The sequence below is a fragment of the Nyctereutes procyonoides genome, unplaced genomic scaffold, assembly GCF_905146905.1.
Source record: "Nyctereutes procyonoides isolate TBG_1078 unplaced genomic scaffold, NYPRO_anot_genome, whole genome shotgun sequence".
In the NCBI taxonomy this organism is placed as follows: Eukaryota; Metazoa; Chordata; class Mammalia; order Carnivora; family Canidae; genus Nyctereutes; species Nyctereutes procyonoides.
The window spans coordinates 19,545,577-19,569,466 of NW_026575020.1; the positions used below are offsets into that span (position 1 = coordinate 19,545,577).

Below are 23,890 nucleotides of genomic sequence, written 5' to 3' on the forward strand. Positions count from 1 at the left end.
AAGCACAGGGAGGAAAGGCTCTTCCCAGGACATTAAGACTTTAAGTTGTACCAGTGCCCTCATCCCAGACTCAAGTAGACTAAGCCCCCCTTTCTCAGAGAGCCTGTTCAATATTGGCTCATAATGAAAAAGAATCTGAATCAAACAGAAGCTCTGATGCTGGGGCAGGGTGGGGGGAGGGTGGGCACTCAGGGCTGAGCAAGTACTCCTCAGTTTACCGGCAGGCTGCTGAAGGCCTCTGGCAGGATAGAAGACAGAGCGTCACAGGCACTCGCTTGCAGAGTTGGGTGCTCGGAATTCTGCAGGGCTCTAGGCAGAGGGCCGTTCAGCATCATAGTCCAGAACATCACCACCTGGAACAGGGCCACAGTTAAAACCGCCACCATGAACCAACAACGGAACCAACTCAATGCAGACTGCCACAGGGGGCTGTAGTAATGAAATATCCTTCTATAAAGTAGTGGCTTCTTTTAAGTGCTTCTGCTAGTCCTTCTTCTACAGCAATGGAAGGAACTTCAGAAAACAATGACTGCCTCCTTCTACTTTAATGACCAGAAAATGGTCTGCTATAGTCAGGCGGCCAGAGAAGACAATCATGACAAAGGGGGTAAAGGATGGCGGTAACAGCAGCAGCCATGGCCCCTCAAGTTTTCCAGAGAGCATCTCATATGCCAGGCGCTGCCCTCAGTGCCTCACACACATCTATCCACCGCAGTCCTCAGCACAATTAAATGAAGTAGAGTCATTATCTCTACTTTCACACAAGGAAACTGAGGTGTGAAGGGATGGCGTCAGGGTCCCACAGAGCCCAGAGGCTGGTACCAGAGCCCAAAGAACGCAGGATCCAGAGGCAGAGCTGGGGCTGGATCCTTCAGTGGCTACATCCCATCTCTGCAACCTTGGACAAGTCACTGAACCTGTCTCATTGTCAGTTCCTCTTCAGTAGAACAGGGTGAAGTTGTCTACTTGGCAGAGTCTAGGTGAGAGTAAAATGTAATGCTGTGTGTGAAGTTCCTCACCTGGGGCCTGATGCATAATGGCAACTCTTTAACTGAACAGGGGGCTCTGTTGTGAGCACTTTGAGGAATGAGCTCCACTCTAAGGCTCTCAAGAGGCCTCCAAAGAGTACCTAGAACACTTTCTTTCCCATGTGTTCTAAAAACCTGGGGATTCACGTGCATTTGCAAACCTATCTGTGGTTTGGTATCTCTATTTTCTGCCCCATGGATTTAGTCCTGAGTTTTACCATGTATCCCACAGCACAGTTCTGTCCTCCCCTAAATCCCAGCTCCTAAAAATCCAATTTGGGCCTTTCTCACCCCAAACCAGAAGACTTTGGACAGGTATGATGGCTCACAGTGATTCTCACCTCCTATGTTAAGGAGGTGGCCCTTTGCCTGCACAGTGGCTAGGGCTGACCTGTGTATCCAGTAGGGTGCTATGGAAATGACAATGAAATTTCCAAAGCACGGTCATAAAAACACTGCAGCTTCTGTCTTGCTTTTTTTTTTTTTTTTTCTCTGTCTTGCTCTTGATTCTCTTGTTTCTCTGGCAGGGAAAGCCAGCCACTTTATCAAGAAGACACTCATGCAGTCCTCTGGAGAGGTCCTCATGGGGAGGAGGAAGTGAGGCCCACCGCCAAAAGGCAGCACTAATTTGCTAGGTATAAATAAGTGAGCCATGGTGAAGACCCTCGAACCTCTGTCAAGTTCAGGTAACTGCAGCCCCTCCTGGGATCCTAACGGCAACCTCAAAGAGACCTGAGTTAAGCTACTCCCAATTCCTGTGTCACAGAAACCATGTAAGAGGATATATATTGTTTTAAGCTGCTAAATGTTTTGTATAATCTACTACTCAGCAACTGACAAGTAATATAGAAAGCGTATCTTTTCTTTTTCTTTTTTTTTTTTTTTAAGATTTCATTTATTCTTTCATGAGAGAGACAGAGAGGCAGAGACACAGGCAGAGGGAGAAGCAGGCTCCATGCAGGGAGCCTGATGTGGGACTCAATCCCAGACCCCAGGATCACACTCTGAGCCAAAAGTAGATGCTCAACCTGTGTCTCTGTATCTTTTTTTAATGGATGAAATGATACCCAAGTGTGAACAGATGAGTCTCTCCTAAAGTCACTTGACAAGCAGGAGGGGGACATCTGGATGCAAACTCAGGTCTGTCTGAGCGAAGTTCAACTCACCTCCCTGTGAATGGTGACATTTCAGTTTTATGGCAGTCTCATGAAATGACTAGGGCTAGGTATCCCTAATTCCTTGCAAGGATGATGGAAATTGCAAAGGGAAGAGAACAGGCAGGACGAGGAGGACAGGAGGAAAAGCCATCACTTTTAAGAGGTCCACATATTCCTCTTCTAAAGGCCTGCCAGTGTGGGGGCAGCAGAAACAACCTCAGATCACAGGACTTTAATAGGAACTAGGGGGGTGCAGTGGTGAGGGGGTTAAGGGAATGGAAATCTATCAAGCACCTACTATGTGCCAGCATCTTTACATTTCAATCTTCCAATAGCCCCAGAGTTAAAGATTATTATTCCTCTTTATGAGGAAACTATGCTCATACATCCATTAATGGTGCTCCCTACATTTGATCTCATGCCTTCTGATTCCAAATCCTTGGCTCTTCCCATTATTTCAGTCTGCCTCTTGGGCAGGATGAACAACCAAATTAGGTTTTATGCAGAAGAAATATTGATGTTTCAATTGCTGGCTCTCTATTACACATAATCTGACCACACACTGAAATGCAAATAAACCGAAGCCCAAATAAATCCTATTTATGCTAGTATCATGTCATCACAGATTATAAACTAGTTTTTGACAGTGGAAGAAACTATACTGCTTCCTTCACTTTATCACTGAGCCTCAAATCTGACTGAAGTACTAAGAAAGGAGAAAACCGTGAACTGACATGTACTTACCAAGCTGACTGGCACTCTCTGATCAGATGCTATGGAAGAGTCTGGTTTATACTGTTGTATTAAGCCTGTACCCAGTTCTTCCAGAAGCTGCCGAAGTAAAGGAAATAGATTATCAAAGCCTAGTATTAGAAGCATGGAGGTAGGAAACCTCACTTGTTTGGAGATGACCTCAAATCAAGGGGAAATTAATTTCCAACTGAATTTTCTTTCTTATCTTAGCAATTCCTATGTCAGAGGCTTTCTTTCAGGAACAAAATCACCAGATATGTATTGTTAGTATATTGTCAAATGAATTCTTTGGGTTTATATTAGAGCTGAAAATAAAGGAATGTATGACTTTCCCTACCTGAAACCTCTATAAAAACCTCAGAATACACAGACATGTAGCAGAGGGAACAACATAAAGGAAGAGAAGAAAAAAGGAGACTTTTCACGAAAGTTACCTTTGCTCCATGAAGCTGAATGGATGGATCTGCTTCCCCCATGCACTTGCAAATCACCTCTCCAAGCTCCATTAAGTACACTTGAGCCATTGAAAAGTAGCCCCTAGCCAGATGAGCTAACACCTGCAAAGAGAATACATGCCAAGACCTGAATGCAATGTGGGGCCACAATATCCAGAAAAGTGCTTTAAGATTTCAGAAATCACTCACACTTAACCAGGGGCAGTGATCTAATGTTAAATGAAATGAACCACCATAATCTTTACAACTAAAATCAATTCACTATATCATATAATTCCATGATGCTTTATAATTTATGAAATGTGTTTCATTAAGATTGTCGATATTAATGAAGCTGGGAACAATTCTGAGGCAAGGACTGAATACTTCAATTGAAGGAACTAAGGCTGCAAAAGTTAAAGGCTAAAGGGCATGTTTAATATCAATCCAACAATTAGCAGCAGAGTGCAGAACCAAACCCGTGTCTTAGATCACAGCTGAGTACAGAAGAAGCGAGTACATTAACCTAAGATTGTTCTCTTCCTTTGAAGGAGCATTAATTTTGTAGTCTCTAAGCAGACAAAAGATGAAAGAGAAATTATGGAGAGTTACAGATTTACTTAAAGCTGCAGAAATCAAAGATGAACTGTACAATTTCTTTCAGAATTACTGTATCAACATGGGACGCCTGGGTGGCTCAGCAGTTGAGCATCTGCCTTTGGCTTGGGGCGTGAGCCCGGAGTACTGAGAACAAGTTCTACATCGAGCTCCCTGCATGGAGACTGCTTCTCCCTTTGCCTATGTCTCTGCCTCTCTCTCTCTCTGTCTCATGAATAAATAAATAAAATCTTAAAAAAAAAATTACTGTATCATCTAGCATACCCACCTGTCACATAAAAACAGAGGTGACTAAAATGGCTTGCAACAAAAAGGAATGCATCTGATATTTACAACCAAGTCTTCTCCCAACCTCCACCCAAAACAAAATAATAGAGCACTCACACCTAAAATACAACTTCCCCTAATACCTCTGCCCTGTGGCTCCATTTTACATTATTTTCATGGACTCACTTCTCACAATCCAGCATCCTTTGAAGGTAGAATTATTTCTTCCATTTCAGAAATGAGGAGCTGAAACCTCCTACCTGTAAGGCCTCCAGCCGCAAAGGGGATGGTTCATAGGTGCTTCCTGCCGCACAGCCAGCATCGCTACCTGAACAGGAATCCTCCTTGGGCAATACAACAGTGGAAATGCAGAGTCGGATGAGCCAGCAGGGCTCTGAAGTCCCCTTTGGGGAGCTAACTGATGCTTCTTCCAGAAAGGGTCCTGAGGGGGCCTTCTTCCACCAGTCAGGAGTGCTGAGGTGGGGAGTCGCTGAATTGCTATTGTTGAGTCCGGAAGAACAGGGTTGCTGTAAAAGCAGCTGGACTTCAGGTAAAGGTGCGTGAGTGGAGACTATGGCTCCCAAAAGAGTGAGGCTTGACACTCGAACATTCACATCTGTCAAAGTTAGTGGGAATCACTATCACTGTGGAAACAGCTATCATAGAGATTGTAATTACCACCGCAGGCAATGGAGAACTAGGACATCCTTGGTTAACCTTTATCTAGTTAAATCCCTAGCCCTAACTTCCAGCTTAGAGAAATACATGGGACACAAACAGAAGTTCAACAACACTGTAAAGAAACTGAGCATGTGAAACGTGCTGGAAGACAACTGTCTGGGACTCATCCGTAAATCAGCGTGGCGAAAGAAAGAAAGGGGTGACGGGACTGTTCTAGGTTAGAAGAGACTAGAGTGACATGATAATGATATGTAATGCATAAACCCAGAATGAACTCAAGTGCTTACAAAAAATGAGGAAACGGGGCACCTGGGTGGCTTAGTAATTGAGTATCTGCCTTTGGCTCAGGTCATGATCCTGGGGTTCTGGGGTTCTGGGATCGAGTCCCACAACGGGCTCCCTATAGGGAGCCTGCTTCTCCCTCTGCCTATGTTTCTGCCTCTCTCTGTGTCTTTCATGAATAAATAAAATCTTTAAAAAAAAAAAAAAAAGTCGAGGAAAAGACTTTTTGAGACACGGGAAATCTGAACGTGGAGTAGATACCCAGCATTATGGAACCAGTATAATTTTCTTAGGTGCATGGAACCAATGTAATTTTCTTAGGTGCGAGAATAGTGGTGTGTTTTTTTGGAGATTGTCTTTATTCTTAAAAAAAGATTCATGCTGAGATATTTAGGATGAAATATCATGTCTGTAACTGACTTTCAAATGGTTCAAAAATATAGATATTTATACACGTATATAAATACACAGATGCATATATGTGGATGGAGGCAAAGCCAACATAACAAATGTTAACTGTGACATCTAGGTAGATGTAGGCTGATGTTCACTATACTATTCTTTCAGATTTCTGTGGGTTTGACTATTTTAATAATAAAAATATTGGAAGATCAAGCCAGATACTTAGAAGGGACTTTTGATTAGCAATAATCGCGCCTCGGATAAACCTCATTGGCTATGATACTGCCACTACGCAAAGCTGGAAAGGACTTTTGAGACATGACCTACTGCTCTCAGTTTGCAGATAAAGAAAAGCTGGTGCAGTGGAAAGAGCAAGGGACTAAGCCCAAAGACGTGGATTGTTTCCATCTTACTTCTGCCACTGACATGATAAGAGACCCCAAGGCGAGATTTACCTTTCTGGGTCCCCTTTTACACATTGGGGAAACAAGTGAATTGGACTTAGTTTACACATCATTAACTCATTTAAGCCTTATAAATATCTTATATGAGGTGGGTCTACTTCTTCCTGTTAGGAGGAAACAAGGGTTCTGATAGCTGCAATTATGAGATGGCAAAACAGATATGGGCTGCAGACCCTCAGCCTGACTCCAGGTCCACTAGCTCTTCCATGATGTCACAGAAACATTACCACCTCCTTCAAGTACCAGAATTCTCACCGAAAAACTTAACTTACTGGAATATGGTCTGATCCTAAAGCTTGCAACCAAAAGAAAAACAAATGTTCTCCATGCAAGTATTATAGCATATATATATATATTATGTGTGGGAGTAAGCCAGGAAATAATAAGAAATAAGATTCTGTGTCAGTGAGGATTTGAGGTTCTAGAATTTTATCTGAAATTCAGAGGAGACAATGTTAAAGAAGTTAGGTTTTATATTCCAGTTTTCTTTTTTTTTTTCTAAAAAGATGATGTATATGTGACTATCCATCCTTTTTTTTTTTTAAATATTTATTTTAGAGAGAGAGCACATACGCACAAGTGGGGGGAGAGGCAGAGGGAGAGAGAATCCCAAGAAGACTCCCCACTGAGTGCAGACTGCACCCCCCCAGCCGCCGCCCCACCCCGGCATAGTGACCCTGAGATCCTGACCTGAGTCAAAATCAAGAGTTGGATGCTTAACCAACTGGTCACCCCTATCCATCCTTACTTTTGCCTGAAGGACATGAACTGTGCATTATATATCAGAGCTTGCCCCCACACCTCCACACTTGCCTCACCCCTAATTCTAAAGTCACTGTACCGAAGTAGTGAAGAACTAGTGACCCTTACAGTTAATTCTCTCTCTTCCTTCCAGTGGTGTCCACTGGGGCTCAGCGGTCAAAAGTGGGTTTCTAGCAATAGCTGATTTCCCCAAAACATGAGAACAAGTAGAGATATCTTAGAGCTATAAAAATGCCTTAAATATTTTTTAAACTAACAATCTACATTTGATGGACATAAAAAAGCAATTGATTTTAAACTACCACCAACCTTTGTGGCGGATATAAGGCTTTATCTGGTTCCAGACTTTGGTCAACAGGCTGAGTTTCAGACGGTTATAAGGTGAATTTGACACTAAATTTGCAAGGCACTGCAAAATAAAGAATAGCCTATCAATAGGTCTGATTAAGCCAGAGCAGAGACACAAAACTTTATAGCATTTAATTTAAAAAGCAAAGTCTTCATATTCATTTGAAAATCAGTTTTTCTCTTTTTTTGTCCTTTTTTTTAGGGGAATAGTACTTATGTTCTCATTGGTACAACTTAATACTAAAAATTGGAGTATTTTAGTAAGTCATTTATTTGGACATATAGAAATTATGGGTAAGATCAAATAAGTAGGCACAACAGGATAGCTTTAAATAAATAGGGTAGCTTTAAATAAAATCACCAGTTAGACTTCCAAATAGGATATCTTTTAAGTAAAATTACTACTTAGTTACATTCTTAAGTCAAATTACTTTTGGAAAGTATAAAACATTATGCAAAACTCAAGCAGAGAAAACCCTCCAGAACCTATGGGTAACTTGGCACGCTTACCTTAATTATTTGAGTAAGGGTCTGTGAGGATGATTCGGCCACCAGAGCTAACAAAAGACATCTGTGCAATTCTCTAATGCTGGATGCAATCATTACGGAGAAGGGCGTGAAAGCCCTTCTGTGATCACTGGTATCTTCAGCAACAGAAAGAAATTGCTTTGAGCCTTCCAAGATAGCAGATAAAACTTGCAGAGCACATGCACGTGTCTGAAATTTCAGGATGATTCCAATCAGTTACTAATCACGAGTCAAATCCCCTTCTTCCTATTTTTGTTTTTAATTTTCAAAGTATTTCCAATCATTTAGGAAAACAGAGGCAGTAGGGTTATCTAGCAGGTCCTAACAGTAGCCAGGAACTAGGCCACTTGCACTTCCATCACATTGCTGTTAGGTTTTCTTATGGTAAGGAATAAGTCTAAGCTACACCACAGTATGAAAACCTGAAATCATGAATGTAAGAATAACTTAAAGATTAGAGGCTAGTTTATTCAAGCATAAGGCCAAGTGAAAAGAGACAGTGAAATACTCATGGGGTAGAAAAAAAAATACATGAGTATGGAGTCTGTTTTACATTAAACACGCTGCTTTTTCTGCTTTCCTGATGCATCCATGAGTGCTCAAAGTTAATAAGAGAGAGTATCAGGAACTTTAAGTACATTCATCTTAGTGGGCATCATTAGTGATCCAACTTTTCAGAAACATTCATAGGTGTCAAAACAAACGCTGCCTGCAGTGAGAGTCTTTGATAAGCAAATAAAGGAAAATCATTAACTATAACCTGAGGGATAGAGAGGAAAGTATGTGCCCCTTTGTCAATGGTCTACTGTGTTTGTCAGGAAAAGGCTCACTGGAGTTAAGACTGTGTTTATAATGTTAAAAGATGACTTTCAATTTGTACTCGATGATTCTGTGGTCTTAAAAAGCATGAATGAAAAAAATGAAATAAAAAGAAAGCCAATTTAACCAAAATGTAATGTAGGTGATAAATGCAGGGCTAATAATGTAATACTGTACCCCCAAAATGCCAATTAAACACTGTCAGATATTTTTAAAACGAAGAATCAACATTATAATTCGAATCTAAGTATGTGCTCATCATGAAGCATCTCTAACTTTGGTGTAAAAAGGTTTTCCAGAAAAACATCAACTATATCACCTCCAAGTAACAAGGAATAAGTCACTTTTGCATGCCTTTTGTAGAGTGGACTTACAAACAAAAAACTGAAAATTGACTTCTTTGAGAATAAATTTATAGTATAGCAATATGAGTCTCCAGAATTAAGCATCATTGCTGAAGTTAGGAAGTTGACAATGTATTAAGAAATTGTGGGGATCCCTGGGTGGCGCAGCGGTTTGGCGCCTGCCTTTGGCTCAGGGCGCGATCCTGGAGACCCGGGATCGAATCCCATATCGGGCTCCCGGTGCATGGAGCCTGCTTCTCCCTCTGCCTATGTTTCTGCCTCTCTCTCTCTCTCTCTGTGACTATCATAAAATAAATAAATTAAAAAAAAAAAAAAGAAATTGTGTGCCTCTGTGTGTGTGTGTGTGTGTGTGCGTGCGTGTGACAGAGAGAGACAGCGAGAAAGAACTCATGTACAAGTCACAAGTCAGCTGACTCAAAAATTACTTAGATCAGGGCTGGCAAACATTTTCTGCAAAGGACCAGCAGCACATACTTTATATTTTAGACATTTTAGACCTTGTAGGCCTAAAAGTCTCTGTTGCAACCACCCAGCCATAGTAGCAGAGACAGTAAATGAAGAATAAATCGGACTATGTTCTAATAAAGTTTTACTATGGACAATGAAATCCGAATTTCATATAATTTTTATGATGCGGGACTTGATCCCAGGACCCCAGAATCACGATCTGAGCTGAAGGCAGACACTCAACCACTAAGCCACCCAGGCGTCCCTAAAAACCATTTCAAAGCATAAAACTATTCTTAGCTCATGGATCTTACAAAAACATAGTTTCCCAACACCTGATTGGATGGCTGATCTGAACTGAAAAAGACAGATGTTATGCTAAACTTCCATTTCTTTAGATGGCAATTAAAAACCATGATTCCCCAAACAGCTCACAAATCAATTACAATTAAAAACCAAGTTGTGGAGAGAGATGAACTAATGCTCAAAAATAAAAAAATTTTAGCTAAATTAACTTCGATATCCTAAGAGGGAAAAAATATCCGTGACCATCACAGGTGAAAACAAAAGTAATGTCACTGAAATATATCACTGAGGTATGAAATCTATGTAAAAAAATGTGATCTTATATCAAATTCTACTTCTCTTCGTTCTAATTTCCTTTAAACCTTGTTTAATATATCTTTCTTGCTTAAAAAAATGCTATTTATGACACTGAATCATTCAAGTTCTGCTTCACTGGGTCTTATATCAATATTTAATATACTATTTATCAGTTCTTATCAGCACTTTCAGCAGAAAATACTGATGTGCAAACAAACCATAAGAGGTGCAGTTCTCCAGAGAGTTCATTTTGTTAAGTTTTTATTGTCAGAATATTAACAATGATGGTTGAGGTCTTTTCAATGTGGTAAATGTCAGTGTGCTCTGTTTCACCAGTGGGTAGTTTCACTTCTTTGGACAGGCAGTCTTGATCAAAGGTAATGAAACAGGAAAGCACTTTCCCTCTTTTTGCTACTAATGTGTATGGCAGAAATATTTGCTAAGGTAGCTCAGTCAATCCTTATGTTTTCCTTTTTTTATGTTTGGTCTCAATCTTTCTGGGAGTGGATAGCAGTGAGGTTTTGATACACCTGGCTATTCCCTTGTTTGGTTTCATCCCAGGATTGCTTATTCTGCACCCATATTCAAGGTTAATTTTATTTGAGTGTATTCCCAAAGTTGGTTGCCTTTAGGGTGGAGGCATTTGAACACTACATCAGTGTCTCTAGATCTGGAGATATCCAAGCCAAGGTCATCTGTTCTTGGTTGGCCTTATGAGAGAAAACCTGATTACCTACTAGTTCATGATATTTAAAAACTTGCTTTATTCCCTTTCATAGTTATGCTATTACTCTAGATTTTGTTTCCACATTTCATAGCTCTCCAAAAGAAAAATAATCATCATGGTATTTGAAAACCAGGGTAATTCTCAAGGTACCAAGAGGAAAGTATGTCCCACAGTTTGTTCCTTAGATCAAATCTTGATATACATAATCTTTTTTTGTAACACCTCAGGAATTTACATAGAAGAAATCTATAAATTAATCATGGCATTTTTACTGATAATTTGCTCCGTGCTGTCTGGCATACAGGATGTGCTTTCTGAAGCACATTTCCAACATATAAAAATGTGACCATTTCCCAAGTACTGCCCTGCTGCCAAATCCTAAAAGAAATACATAAGTTTTCTCCTTTGCAATTAATCACTTTAGCATCTCATACTGCAACTTCCTGAAAATAATCTATTGTCAGTGTTTTGAATGGGAGAGTCCAGTCCCCTCTTCTTCTGTCCATTTCTCTCTGGAAAGTTTCTCGGTGTTACCAGTGAAAATTGTGCTTCCAAGTGAATCTACCCTAGGTCGTATCATTACTGCACTTCAACAAGATGTGCTATTGTTTTGTCACATTTCATCCTGGCTAAGAGAAACTTTAGGCACCCAACTCTACACTTACAATGAGCCTTTGAGCAGATGACCATTCAGCCTTTACACAAGGCTGTACCTTTTAATCTAGCTCTGATCAATGCAGAATGCTGCTCCATTCCATTTACATCTTTTTATTTTTGCACATAGCTTTCTAGGAGTCTTTCTAAAAAGCCTCTCTAGTATATACTTTCTTCTAGTATATGTCTTGGTGCACATGGACAGTCTGCAGAAATATGCAGAAGCTAAGCCTCACTGTGGACCATGACTGTCACACTTATTTACACCTTTGTAACCTAAAATCTGCTACAAAGTTGCTGATTACAATCATTTCACTTGCCATTACACTGAACCAACACAAACTCTAATCATTACTTTGACCTTCTTTAATACTTTTTAAGGATGATGACTCTTTTCCATTTCTCTAGGGCCTTCAAGTGGCTTTTGTACTGGATCTAGGAAATCTTTAGGAGGAAGTTTTATAGTTCTATAACTTTTCTTACCACATTCCTTGCATTCACCAAAGCTAAAAAGCAAGAACATATCTGAAAGATACTCAAATCAAGGAGTATTTTGCAGTATGTAAAATTTCTAATGACACTCTAAGTCACATGTAAACATTTACAACTATAAAGATATATAAACATCATGAAACGGATTTTATCCACTTTCATGAGATCTGACTCCATAAACTCTCTGTACTCATACCCCATATTCACATGTCTCACATCCCCTTAGCTGGGGAGCTGCACCCTTAGCTGGTGGTTTAGTTGGCCTGCTACTTGCTCCACAGCACCATCTCCTCGGCTACTGCCAGCAGCTCCCCTCAGCTGAAGGCTCTTCATATATATGTACTTTTAACTTTTATGGTAGTTTTCCTTTCAATTACTAGAATGGCTTCATTACTGACTTATTTGCCACCATTCATTTCCCTTTTTCCTCCCAGGTCCTCATTTGCTATTGATTCAGTCAATCGGAAAAATTTCTGCTGCTTTTTGTGTACAACTGAAGCCCATTTATTTTTTCTTCACCCTTTAAGAGCATTTGAAGGGTCATCTAAAAGTTTTCTTATGTTTCCCATCATAAACATTTTTCTAAGCTTTCCATATCCTTCATAACCACTACAGACCAAGATATTCCACTAAATACTTAAGTTGCTTTTTATTCTTTCCTAGTACAAATACCATGGCAATCAACATTTTCATCAAAGGGAAGGATGCACACAGATGCTTCAGTGTAGCTCAAAAGGGACACTGAAGTTCTTTTCTTTTTTCTTTTTTTTTTGGACACTGAAGTTCTAACTCTGTGTGCTCAGGCTTTAAGCAAGCCCTGGGCAGGAGGCCATCTCACTATGATCTTTCTCAACCTGTTATTCACATGGGCCCACTTCCCATCCTCCTCCCTGTCCACTGATTCTCAACACAGGACTTGGGTTGGTATTAATGACAGCTATATTCAGATGAGACCAGGTAAGGCAGAGAAAATAAAAAAGATGTGTAAAGTTCTTCTTCCTAGTATCATACTGAGAATTTAAATGCTCTTACCTTCGGAGAAGGATCTTTTAATGTAAGAGTCATCAAGGACACGGACTGAGGGCTGCCAAGCTCAGGTGTATCAGGTACAAAGGCTGACCAGTAGCCATAGAGAACTTTTTTTTCTATTGATTTTATAGTAGAAAGAAAACAAGCTAATGCTCCCTGGCGAACTTTGGCTTGGTAAGACCTGCCCAAGAGAAGGAAGAAAAAAGTCTTTTAATATTAAGTTTAAAAAATATAGACATGGAAGGCTACTTATTCCAGCCAACTCAAATGATACATTGAAAACTCAACATTCTGAATAAACCCTAAGGTATAGATGCCAGCAGGGTAATAAAGAAATATTTTTTTTTCAAAATACCTAATCAAAACATGTTAAAACAGTTTATATAACAAGTTAATAAAGTCAACAATAGAAAAAGGGCAACAGTTTGACATCAGGAAACTACTGCTAGATATAAAACACTGCAGAGCATCTAGTCATCCAGCAAACATGCCTGGAGTACTTAAGGATGTGCCAGGCATTGGGCTAGGGCTGGCAGACATAAAGCCACCCCTGCCCCTGACGAGCTCACGAGTGGGAGAAACAAGACAGTTAAAGAGATAACTGCAGCACACTGTGATTAACACTAAGGCAGGGATAAGTCAAAGGGTCACAAAAATAAGCCGGAATTGGGCAGGGGGTAGGGAGACTGTCAGAAAAGACTTCTCAGAGGATGTGACTGCTGAGCTCATACTGAAGAGGAGTAGTGGTTAACATGGCAAGAAGGCACACAGAGTGAAAGGAAATTCCAGGCAGAGGAACCACATGCTCAAAGCGGGTGAAGGAAACACAGCAAAACGCAGAGTAAGGCAAAGCCCCACATAAACGAATCTTCAAGTTAAATCCCACGTACCGATCAGGTTTTGTTTTTTTTTTTTAAGATTTATTTATTTATTTATTCATGATAGACAGAGAGAGAGAGAGAGAGAGAGGCAGAGACACAGGCAGAGGGAGAAGCAGGCTCCATGCCGGAAGACCAACGAGGGACTTGAACCCGGGACTCCAGGATCGTGCCCTGGGCCAAAGGCAGGCGCCAAACCACTGAGCCACCCAGGAATCCCTACAGGTCAGGTTTTTAAACAAAGTTATAAACTTAGAAGCAACACAGGTTATAAAGCATAACAACATAACCAAATACTACTACCTCATTTTACTCTGCATGCCTCCTTCAGCATCAGAATAGTCAGACTCACTACTGCTGACCCTTTTCCAACTGGCAGAACGGAACGGCGGGGAGACTCGGTCTTTTCCTGCAGCGCTTCCCTCCACTGGCAAACTCTGGCCTCCGAGGGGGGCGGAACAGGGAGCGTTCCCTTCATGCACGTGCTCTCTGCCCGAGCTAGGAACACGGGCTACTTCTCTTTCACCGCTGGATTCTTCCTCTTCCTCTTCTCCTTGCTGGATTTTCTTCGATTTTACTTTTGATTTTTTCTTTTTATTCTGATTTTAGGAGCAAATGAAAACATATATATGACATCTATTGGTACCTTTCCCACTTGATAATTACTATGTCCCCAATATGAGGAAAGAAGAAAAGAGGAGAAGAGAAAAAAGTGGCACTTAATTCCTGTAGTAAAGCACTTATGCACACACCCTACTGGGCCATAGGAAACAAGGCATAAAGTACACGCACCAGGGCCATGCGTGCGGCCCGAGTTTATATTCTCCCTGTGCAAATCACTTAGCCTAACCTTCCTCATCTCTAAGTATGAGGTTAAGGGCACCTTTCCTGCATAGTTGTGGAAGCATTCAGCCACAAGAGAATTAAAGTATAGAAAACGACCTGAGTGACAATTTTCTCAGTTCTCCCAGATAAGATACATAACAAGCGCCACTCTAGATGTAGTAGAGAGATGCTTATCCACCATATACAATGGATGTGTTAGGGCACTGGGGCTTTATAAATACTAAGTAAAAGCCAGGTTTTTTTCCCTTTCTCCTACTTCCTTTCCATGTCTCTTTGTGCTACCCTCTGAATTCTCAAGGTCCCTGACTTTGAGTAAGGAAGGCCCTCATCCCTTCTCCTCTGGATTATTAACATGGCTCTAGACTCAAACCCTTTTACTTGTTACTGTAGTGATTTTTCTAAGATGTGTATCTGATCACCTCACTCCCCTATACGAGAGTCTTTGTTTCCACCATGTGTAAGATAAAAACTCCTTAGCGTACTGTGTAAGACCCTTATGATATGGCCTCGGCTACCACGTGTCCCAGCCTTCCCTGCATGCACCTGACACTCTAGCCTACTGGTTAACAAATGGGCTGTGTTGATCTCTATGCTTACGTACCTTCTGTTCCCTCCAAATAAAATACTTTCCTTCCTTTTTGTATTCTTTTTTTTTTTAAGATTTTATTTATTTATTCATGAGACAAACACACACACACACACACACACACACACAGAGAGAGAGAGAGAGAGGCAGAGACAGAAGAAACAGGCTCCATGCAGGAAGCCTGACTCCTTTTTGTAGTCTATTCATTCTTAAGTCTCAGTCTGCCTGCCAAACTTTTAAAAAGCCCCCTCTTAAGACTCTATTTGGATTGGGTGCCCTGAATGTGATCCCAGAGTACCCTGTGAATATTCTGATGAAAGAAATCACAATACTGCATTGTAGTTGTTTTTTTATCCACTTTCTTCTTCTTTCCCAAACTCCAAAAAGCAGAGTCTATATCCTTAATGCGATGTTCAGTTAATGTTGCCTAAGTCAATGAATGAAAGAATTTCTAATTACAGGCATTTTACAGGTAATACCTGATACATTTCTAGATGTAATCCCATGGCCAGTATTATCTTTATGCTCTAGGTTTTCCAGTGGGAATATGAGGGAGATGGCAGCTATATGGACAGGCTGGGCAGTTTGGCAGTTGTAACAGAGACCTACAATATTTACCAATTAGCCTTTTATTTTATTTTTTTTAAATAAATTTTTATTTATTTATGATAGTCACACACACAGAGAGAGAGAGAGAGGCAGAGACACAGGCAGAGGGAGAAGCAGACTCCATGCACCGGGAGCCCGACGTGGGATTCGATCCCAGGTCTCCAGGATCGCGCCCTGGGCCAAAGGCAGGCGCCGAACCGCTGCGCCACTCAGGGATCCCACCAATTAGCCTTTTAGAGAAAACATTGGTTTGCCTATAGTCTTAAGCATTTGGGGAACGAAGGATATGCAGCTTTGGGTATAAAGTGAATGTCCACTGTTACGGCTGCTACACTGTCTAGACATCTTAGAAGTATAATACGCTGTAACTGGTATTTTCAGCAGTCTGATGAATTTAAATTTACTATGCTAAAAACTCTAAACTGAAGCCAAATTCAAGGGGAGCCTTTGGCACAAGTCGTGTTGCAAATCACAGAAAACACATATAACAAGCAATTAAAGACAATCTACAATTTAAATCTAAGCAGACAGAAGCATACCGCAGTTGGTCCGGAAGCGCTAGATTCAGATTGTTGTGGTTTGACAGGTGGTCGCCCATCATACTGAGGAAGTGGAGTGGGGTATAAGACCGTGGGCAGCTCTATGTTTAGTCCCGGGAGTCCATGAAACATAGACTTCTAATAATGATGATTAAGAAAACACACACATAAAACTAATCATAAAATAGAATGATTCACCATGTTCTACATCACATCAATGAACAGATTAATGTGTAGAAGCATATTAAGGAAACTAAAATGGATAGAAAATTGATACCTTGGAGGTTCAGGGCTTATAGAAAAGTTTAATCTCATCTGGATGGATCTGGTCTGTCTAGATTAGGTGAAGTTTGATTTTAGTTTATTTACTTATTTTTTTATTTATTAATTTTTAAATTTGTCCAAACTGTTTTATCCAATTCTTTGTGGTCTATCTATAATTTTTAACCAATCTATCATTATTTCACTTATCTGTGTCTAGACCTAGCTGTCTGTCTATCTGGGAGATTGGACAGGTAAAGATTTGAAGTTTTAGTCATGATCAAGCTAGGTTATCATACATGGATGGCTTTGACCCGAGGCCGCTTCCTGACTGAACTGAAAGGTGGGTCCCCAAAGAGCCTGATCTGACCTTCCCACTGACCGGCAGGCTCAGAAGCCAAAGCATGCAGCCTACTGACGCCAACTTGACTGGTTTGCCTACTGCATGGGGAAAGAGCCAAAGGGAAGCCCTGGTTTCTTCTTTCAAGTACAAACAGGTTTGAGACGATCTGAAATTAAATTATCTACAGATCATAACCTATTCTTTTCCTAAGTTAAGATTCATAAGTAAAGTTTTAGAATTTTGAAACATTTAGTTAAAACTGTTTTTCAGTTCTTAATTTTAAGTATGCTTGTATATGAACATTTGAATGATCTGTCCTAAAATATAACATTTGAATGATCTTTCCTAAAATATTGGAGTGATGATATAAAGTGGTCTTTACAGCCAGGGTATAAAGTAGGAAAGACACTTGCCATAATGAGGACTTGGGTTTAAAGGGCAATGCCTTACCTTTAGCACAGCCAGAAGAGCTCCAAGTTCCTCAGTCTGTGTCAGTTTCATCTTACCCCCGTTTAGAAGAGACTGTATGCCTTTTAATGCATTTTGTAACAACTAGGGGAAAGAAGAGGATGAGTTTAAAGGTAAAGGAAATGTGGTTATCCAGGGATCACTTTCTACCATCACTGAGGCTAGAGGAAAAAGTCTCTAGATGACAAAAACAAACAAAAACAAACAAACAAAAAAATTCAAAAGGAGGAAAAAAGAATGAAGATCCAGAGGAGAGAGATCTGATGAGCTACTACTAATTATTTTCTAGAAGTATAGAGTGCTTTCATCAAAGAAGAGTGGTCTTATCATACATGTTCTTAAGCTAGCATGTACAAATGGTGAGCAAGAAAAAAAAAAAAACAGGTGTGTAGTGGGAAGAAGGTGACAGGGATGAGAAAGTGGCAGTAGAGATGGGAAGCGGGGAAGCTCTCTGATGCAGGAACCTCACTAGATCTTAAAGGCAAAGGCATGTATGTGGGAGAAGATTTCTCGAGGGCAATTCTGATCCAGACTGACCTTCTGACTCAGCATTCTCATTGAGAAATACCATCCTTAAGAAATACTGCCCCCATGGAGAGGATGTGAACCATAGTCTTTTCTCTGAAATAGTAGAAACACTGAAGAAATTCCATTTCCATTGGTTACAACAATGATGGTGTAAGAAGCTGACCCTCCTCTGCTACATGGGAAATTCAACCACAGTATCAGCAAGCATCTGCCAAGCACTTTAAATGCTGTGTTTCATATACTGCTCATAGGACCCCACAAGGAAATTGCATTTGTCCCATTTCAGAGAGAAGGGATGGAGGCTCAAGAAGTTCAGTAACTTGCCCAAGGTCTCCCAGCGACAGCAGTTAGAAAGCATGAGGTACATCAACATGTATGGAAAAGATGCCCAAGAAATATTAACTTTAAAAAGGAGAGTTGTAAAACAGCATATTTAATATGACCCCACCTGAAAATTATAAAATATGCTCATTTACATAGAGAAAAAAAATATTTGGGGACTTGCAGAACAAATTGTTCCAGGTGGTGGTTATATCTGAGCATGGAGCTATGAGGAACTTTCAGTGTCTAAGATCTGTAATTTCTGCTATGTGTCACCCTGAACTTAAAACATGGTAATACATTGTCATATTTGCATCAAAACTTTTAAAAAGAAATACTATTGCAGATACTGTTGAAATCTACTCCTTTCCCTACCATCAGAAGGATAGATAGTTACTAGAGGTACCTGAGTGCTTAGTCAGTTAAGCATTCGACTCTTGATTTTAGCTCAGGTCCTGATCTCAGGGTTGAGATTGAGCCCCACATCAAGCTACACACTGGGTGTGTGGAGCCTGCTTGGGATTCTCTCACTCCCTCTCCTTCTGCCCCCTGTGCCCTGTTGTATTCTCTCTTTCTCTCTCTCTAAAAAAAATAAATAAAATAAAAGTTACTAGTCTAAAATTATATTGCTTTTATAGTCAGGAGGAAAAAAATACTTTTAAGAATCCGGAACTGCAAAACAAAATAAACTTTTTTTTTTTTTTAAGATTTTATTTATGCATGAGAGACATAGAGAGAGAGAGCCAGAGACACAGGCAGAGGGAAAAGCAGGCTCCATGCAGGGAGCCCGACGTGGGACTCGATCCTGGGTCTCCAAGATCATGCCCTGGGCTGAAGGCGGCGCCAAACCGCTGAGCCACTGGGGCTGCCCAAACAGAAACTGTCTTATAACTTAACTTTGAAAGATACGATGTCCATCTTTGGAAGTTTTAAATATTCCATGTATGCCTATTATCTCTAGACAAAACTAATTCAGCAACCAAATTATACTTTTTAGTAACAGCTTCTGTTCTACTGCTGCTTCTAGACATCTCTGTAACATTCACAAGGATCAGTGGTAGCCCCACCTACCATGCAAAACGTGATATCATCCATATCAGATGATTTTGGAGACTGTAAAGTGGTCAAGAAAGCCTGGAAGCAGATATTTGGGTAGGGCTCCTCCAAGTATGGCTGTCCCGGCACACTAAAACACACATAGAAAAAGTGACTCAAACTTAGTCTCCTTTAAATGGGGCTTGCAAAGAGTAAGAATTAAAAACAGCAGTAATACCAACCAATGGAGCTGGAATACACCCTTGTATAAAACTGTATTAAGGAAGACTATTCACTTTGGGTGATTAACTATGGCTATGGGACAGAACAAGAATGGAATAAATAAGAAGGAGGAAAAGCAGTATGTATCCAAAGGGAAAAGTTACAGGTCTATAGTGGAAGAATTATAGAGAAAGAAATCTTTTTTAGTTTTTTTCAGTGCTTAAAGGGAAATAATGCAGACAGGTCCTGTCAAGCTAGAGTCACTCAGCTGAGCCGGCTGTCCTAGGCCGGCCTGAGCCTAGGACAAGATTTTTCATGGCATGAATCTACAACTTGGTGGCTGGGATTAGCTCCAATTTCTTAGAAGAAACTGACCTTGACAGAGGCCTCAACAAAGCTTAACTTTATACAACTATATTCTAAAAGACTTAATATGGTTAAAATTTATATCAGAAGAAAACAAAACCTTGACATATTGCACATGGACTACTTTTACCCTATTTTAGGGATAAAGTCCTAGTCTATTTTTCCTTTATCTTTTTTATCAGCAATATTAAAATTAAAAAATAAACAATATATGATGATCTTATTAGCAAGGAACACAGGAAACACAAAGTAGGTAATTTTTCTAAGTTGGCTCTGGCTTCAGACAGATTGAACTACTTATAAAGGATCCATGAGAGGCTCTACCTTATTACAGCTGGGTGAGGTGACTGGATCCACATACCTGAGACATAAGTTTGCCATACAGTGCACTGCAGCTCTCCTAACTTCAGGGTCGGGCTGAGCCAAGTCACTCAACTTCATCAAAATCCCGCTCTTGCCTAGCAAGTCTGGGAGATACTAAAACAAAATAATAGCTAATGTTGGTCAAAGAAAACTTCTAGAGAAATATTACTCTTTAGACATGCCATTTTTTAAACTAAAGGGCAGTTAAGTACCAAAAGACTAGCTGCCAGGTAAATCTTCCAGATGGGCATGCAAAGATGTGCCCCCAGAACACCAGTGGGGATCACCACTCCCAGCCCAGATAATTGTTGAAGCTCTTTAGTTGTAGGCGCATAGCTGAAGGGTAATGATAATAACAGTATTTAATAATAATGGTAATAATATTTACCGAATGCCAAGCACTTTGCAAGGATTGTCTTACTTCATCCTCAGAGGAACTACTGTATAGATGAAGAAATGAGCCTCACAGTGGTTGAGTAAAGGTTGCTCAAGGTCACATATTTCTTGAATGACAGGATAGAAACCTCAGCACAGTTTCAGAGCCTGTGTTCCTAACTTTTGAAGGAAAGAAAGAACACAGTTTAAACTACCTTTTGACATTTTGAGCCATTGCAGTAAACCAGTGCTGCCAGGGCTTGAAGAATTTCCATGTGTGTCCAGGAACTACACTGCTGAAGAGCAGAAATAGCATATGCCAGCAGGAAATCCAGGTTCTGTTCATCCACAATCACCTATCATGAGAGGAAAAAATATGCATAATCTAACTTGTAAAAATATTTTTTAATTCTTTCAGACATGTATGCTCATCTAAATCAGGCTATGAAAGAGAGCACATGTGTCCATCTTTTTGCGGTCAAAAAGATCAACTCTAAAGGCCTTGAAAGTTTGATCAAGACAAGGCCTTCTCCTTGGCCCAGGGCCTTGCTCATTTCCTCCCCTTTACTCCTTCCACTCAAAGTAGAATCTAGCAAAGTCCTTGTAAATTTTCCTTGAGCTAACTGGACACTGGCAGCTATAAATCCATACATATAAGACTCAAGCCAATGAAATTGTCTTCTACATGTAAATGCTGTCTGCTAAATAGCTATTATGTCTCACTATGATATGGGAAATACAGCAGGAAGAGATGGCATATCCTTGTCCTCAAGGAATTTATAATCCTTTTGGGGCAATGTCAGCTAATCAAAGTATCAATTCATGAATAATTGAGATAAAATGTCATCAAAAGCTAGAAAGCTGATTAAGGGCTGTAGGTATATGTGATCAGGAATTTTTCCAACTGCCAGTATTACAAAGTACTAATATACCTGAGAATAATAAACATTCAGAAGCCACCATATCAGTGTGAAAAATTCTAAACTTGAAAATAGCTTCATCTCATTTAGGAGACATAGCAGACATTGTTTACCTACATCTTCTCTCTCTTGCTGGCAGAATACTGATTTTATTTGAATGCTCATCTTTCACACATGAGACCTGACGGTAAATTCCAATTAGCTAAGACAATGATTCTCTAACAGGGGCGATGTTATTTCTGAGGGAAATAATATTTTTTGCCCATTTGGCCATGACTGTAGACATTTCTGACTGTCACAATTGGAGGCATGCTACTGGCTTCTAAAATTAGAAGCCTACTGAGAAGTCAGGGATGCTGCTAAAAACCTACAATGCACAACTAAGCCCCCCCAACTAAGAATCATCTGATCCAAAATATTAACGATGCTGAGATTAAGAAACCCTGATATAAGAGTTGAGCTGCACATTGTAATCATCTAGGGAACTTAAGCCCTCAGGTGATTCTAATGTGCAGACAAGTTGACCCCTGGTTTAAGCCACTCATGGTAATATCATTCCCCTGAACAGGCGGGTGTAGAGGGGTTCTCATATGACCTAGGTCTCCCCAGCCAGATATCAGGGGAGGTCTGATGGATAGTGTGGAGGACAAGATGCCTCGTTCTTAAATCAAAGGGACACAAAATAAATTGTTCTTTTGCTTCTGTGGGGGTGTTATTTATTTCACATGGGATTCCAGGAACTGAGGCAGCCATCCTGACTATGAGAGATGCTAGCTGAGGATGACCCAGACACTGATAGCAATTGGAAAATGTCAGGAAGTTTCTCATTACTCAGTTCCCCCTTAGAGTGCCTCTTTTGGGGGTTATGACATGATATAATTAAAAAAAATTTTTTTAAGGTATTCTAGATTGGCTTTTCTGTTTCTTGCAGCCAAAAGAATCCTAGATTGCATCATGCTAACTGTAAGTTTTGTGCTAACTATATTCACATACTCATGGTATCTTATGGTAGGTAACAGCTGTAATTTCTGATGAGATTTATTTAGGAAGTTAAAAAGGTTTTGGAGAAAGGGGAATTACAGTACAGATCTTGATATAAATAACAAGGGTCTTTTATCTAGCGTCCTCTTGTTCTCAAGCTACTTCTTATGTTTTATGATAAACAAAAGTAGACCACAAAAATGGTACCTTTGGGAAAGGGGAATAAATATCAGAAGGAAAGGAGTAGGGGATTATTTCAAATTATTCTTAGATATGTCTTGGTCAGATACATCTTCCATAAAAAATCCTAAAACCTAGGGGCCTCAGTGATATTGGTTTCCTGAACCAAACAGAAAGGGACACCTCTAATGGACAAACTTCTAGAATTGTACAGCATATTTTTTGGGTCAGAATTTTATTTAGTATCATTCTTAGTAAGGAATTGTTTTTTTTTCAGTTTCTCAAAAGATCAGCCTATCATATCTAATACAGATGTAGTATTTCGAAGGGTTAATTCATGATGAATTCTAAAGTCATACAGTGATTACCTGTAATCTGTTAAGTAAATGGTGGATAAGTTGAGACACTTTGCTAACAAGATGATTCTGATTAAGAGGCACCAGTCGGCAAGCTTGGACAAGAAGAGTACTGACATCCTACCAAAAAAAAAAAAAAAAAAGGACAATGAAAAGGCAATATGCCTATCAATCAATTGAAGAACCAGCCCCCTCACCCCCCACCCAACATGGCCAAATGGAAAAATGAAAGTGAACGTTCACATTCAAAATGAGGAAAGATGAAATCTGCGGCAGAAAGTAGGAAAAAAAAATTAAATGATACCACAGAAATAGGATGTGCTAAAAAAGTAAAAGACTCAATATGGTTATCAGGCTAAAGACTCCAGCCTCTACATATGTAGAGAGTGCAATTAAATAACCAAAGAAAGGGTTCTAGAATGTAAAAGCACACATTGAAGTTAAAAATACCAAAAGGTAGCAAATAAATGCATGAAAAGATGCTGAACATCACTCATTATTAGGGAAATGCAAATCAAAACTACAATGAGACATCACTGCACACATCACTGCATACTGCACACATTTTAGCCATGTCAGAATGGCTAAAATAAAAAACACAAGAAACAACAAGTGTTAGGATGTGGAGAAAAAGGAGCCCTCATGCACTGTAGGTGGGGATGCAAACTGGCACAGACACTTGGAAAACAGTACAGAGGCTCCTCAAAAAATTAAAAATAGAACCACCCTAAGATCCAGCAATTGCACTACTGGCTATTTACCCAAAGGATAAAAAAAAAACACTAATTCAAAAGGATGCATGCATCCCTGTTTATAGCAGCATTATTTAGAATAGCCAAAGTATGGAAGCAGC

The 23,890-nt window shown here is 40.0% G+C and overlaps 1 protein-coding gene and 1 pseudogene across 2 annotated transcripts in view; both read right to left on the reverse strand.

Annotated features, from left to right (window-relative positions):
• Positions 1-23,890, reverse strand: part of HEATR6 (HEAT repeat containing 6) — a 33,844-nt gene that overhangs the window by 6,784 nt on the left and 3,170 nt on the right. Inside the window, exons 2-15 of one of the 2 annotated variants that reach the window (XM_055329563.1) lie at positions 23,050-23,157; positions 20,816-20,956; positions 20,224-20,339; positions 19,311-19,425; positions 17,373-17,474; positions 16,319-16,456; positions 14,042-14,337; positions 12,864-13,041; positions 7,707-7,913; positions 7,158-7,257; positions 4,518-4,873; positions 3,373-3,495; positions 2,930-3,016; positions 219-353 (exon numbers count right to left, since the gene is read on the reverse strand). In XM_055329563.1, the coding sequence (XP_055185538.1) occupies positions 219-353; positions 2,930-3,016; positions 3,373-3,495; positions 4,518-4,873; positions 7,158-7,257; positions 7,707-7,913; positions 12,864-13,041; positions 14,042-14,337; positions 16,319-16,456; positions 17,373-17,474; positions 19,311-19,425; positions 20,224-20,339; positions 20,816-20,956; positions 23,050-23,157 (2,202 nt within the window). The remainder of the gene's footprint in view (positions 1-218; positions 354-2,929; positions 3,017-3,372; positions 3,496-4,517; positions 4,874-7,157; positions 7,258-7,706; positions 7,914-12,863; positions 13,042-14,041; positions 14,338-16,318; positions 16,457-17,372; positions 17,475-19,310; positions 19,426-20,223; positions 20,340-20,815; positions 20,957-23,049; positions 23,158-23,890) is intronic. The other variant, XM_055329570.1, reaches the window with a different exon arrangement.
• On the reverse strand, positions 5,804-5,922 carry LOC129518620 (U4 spliceosomal RNA; annotated as a pseudogene).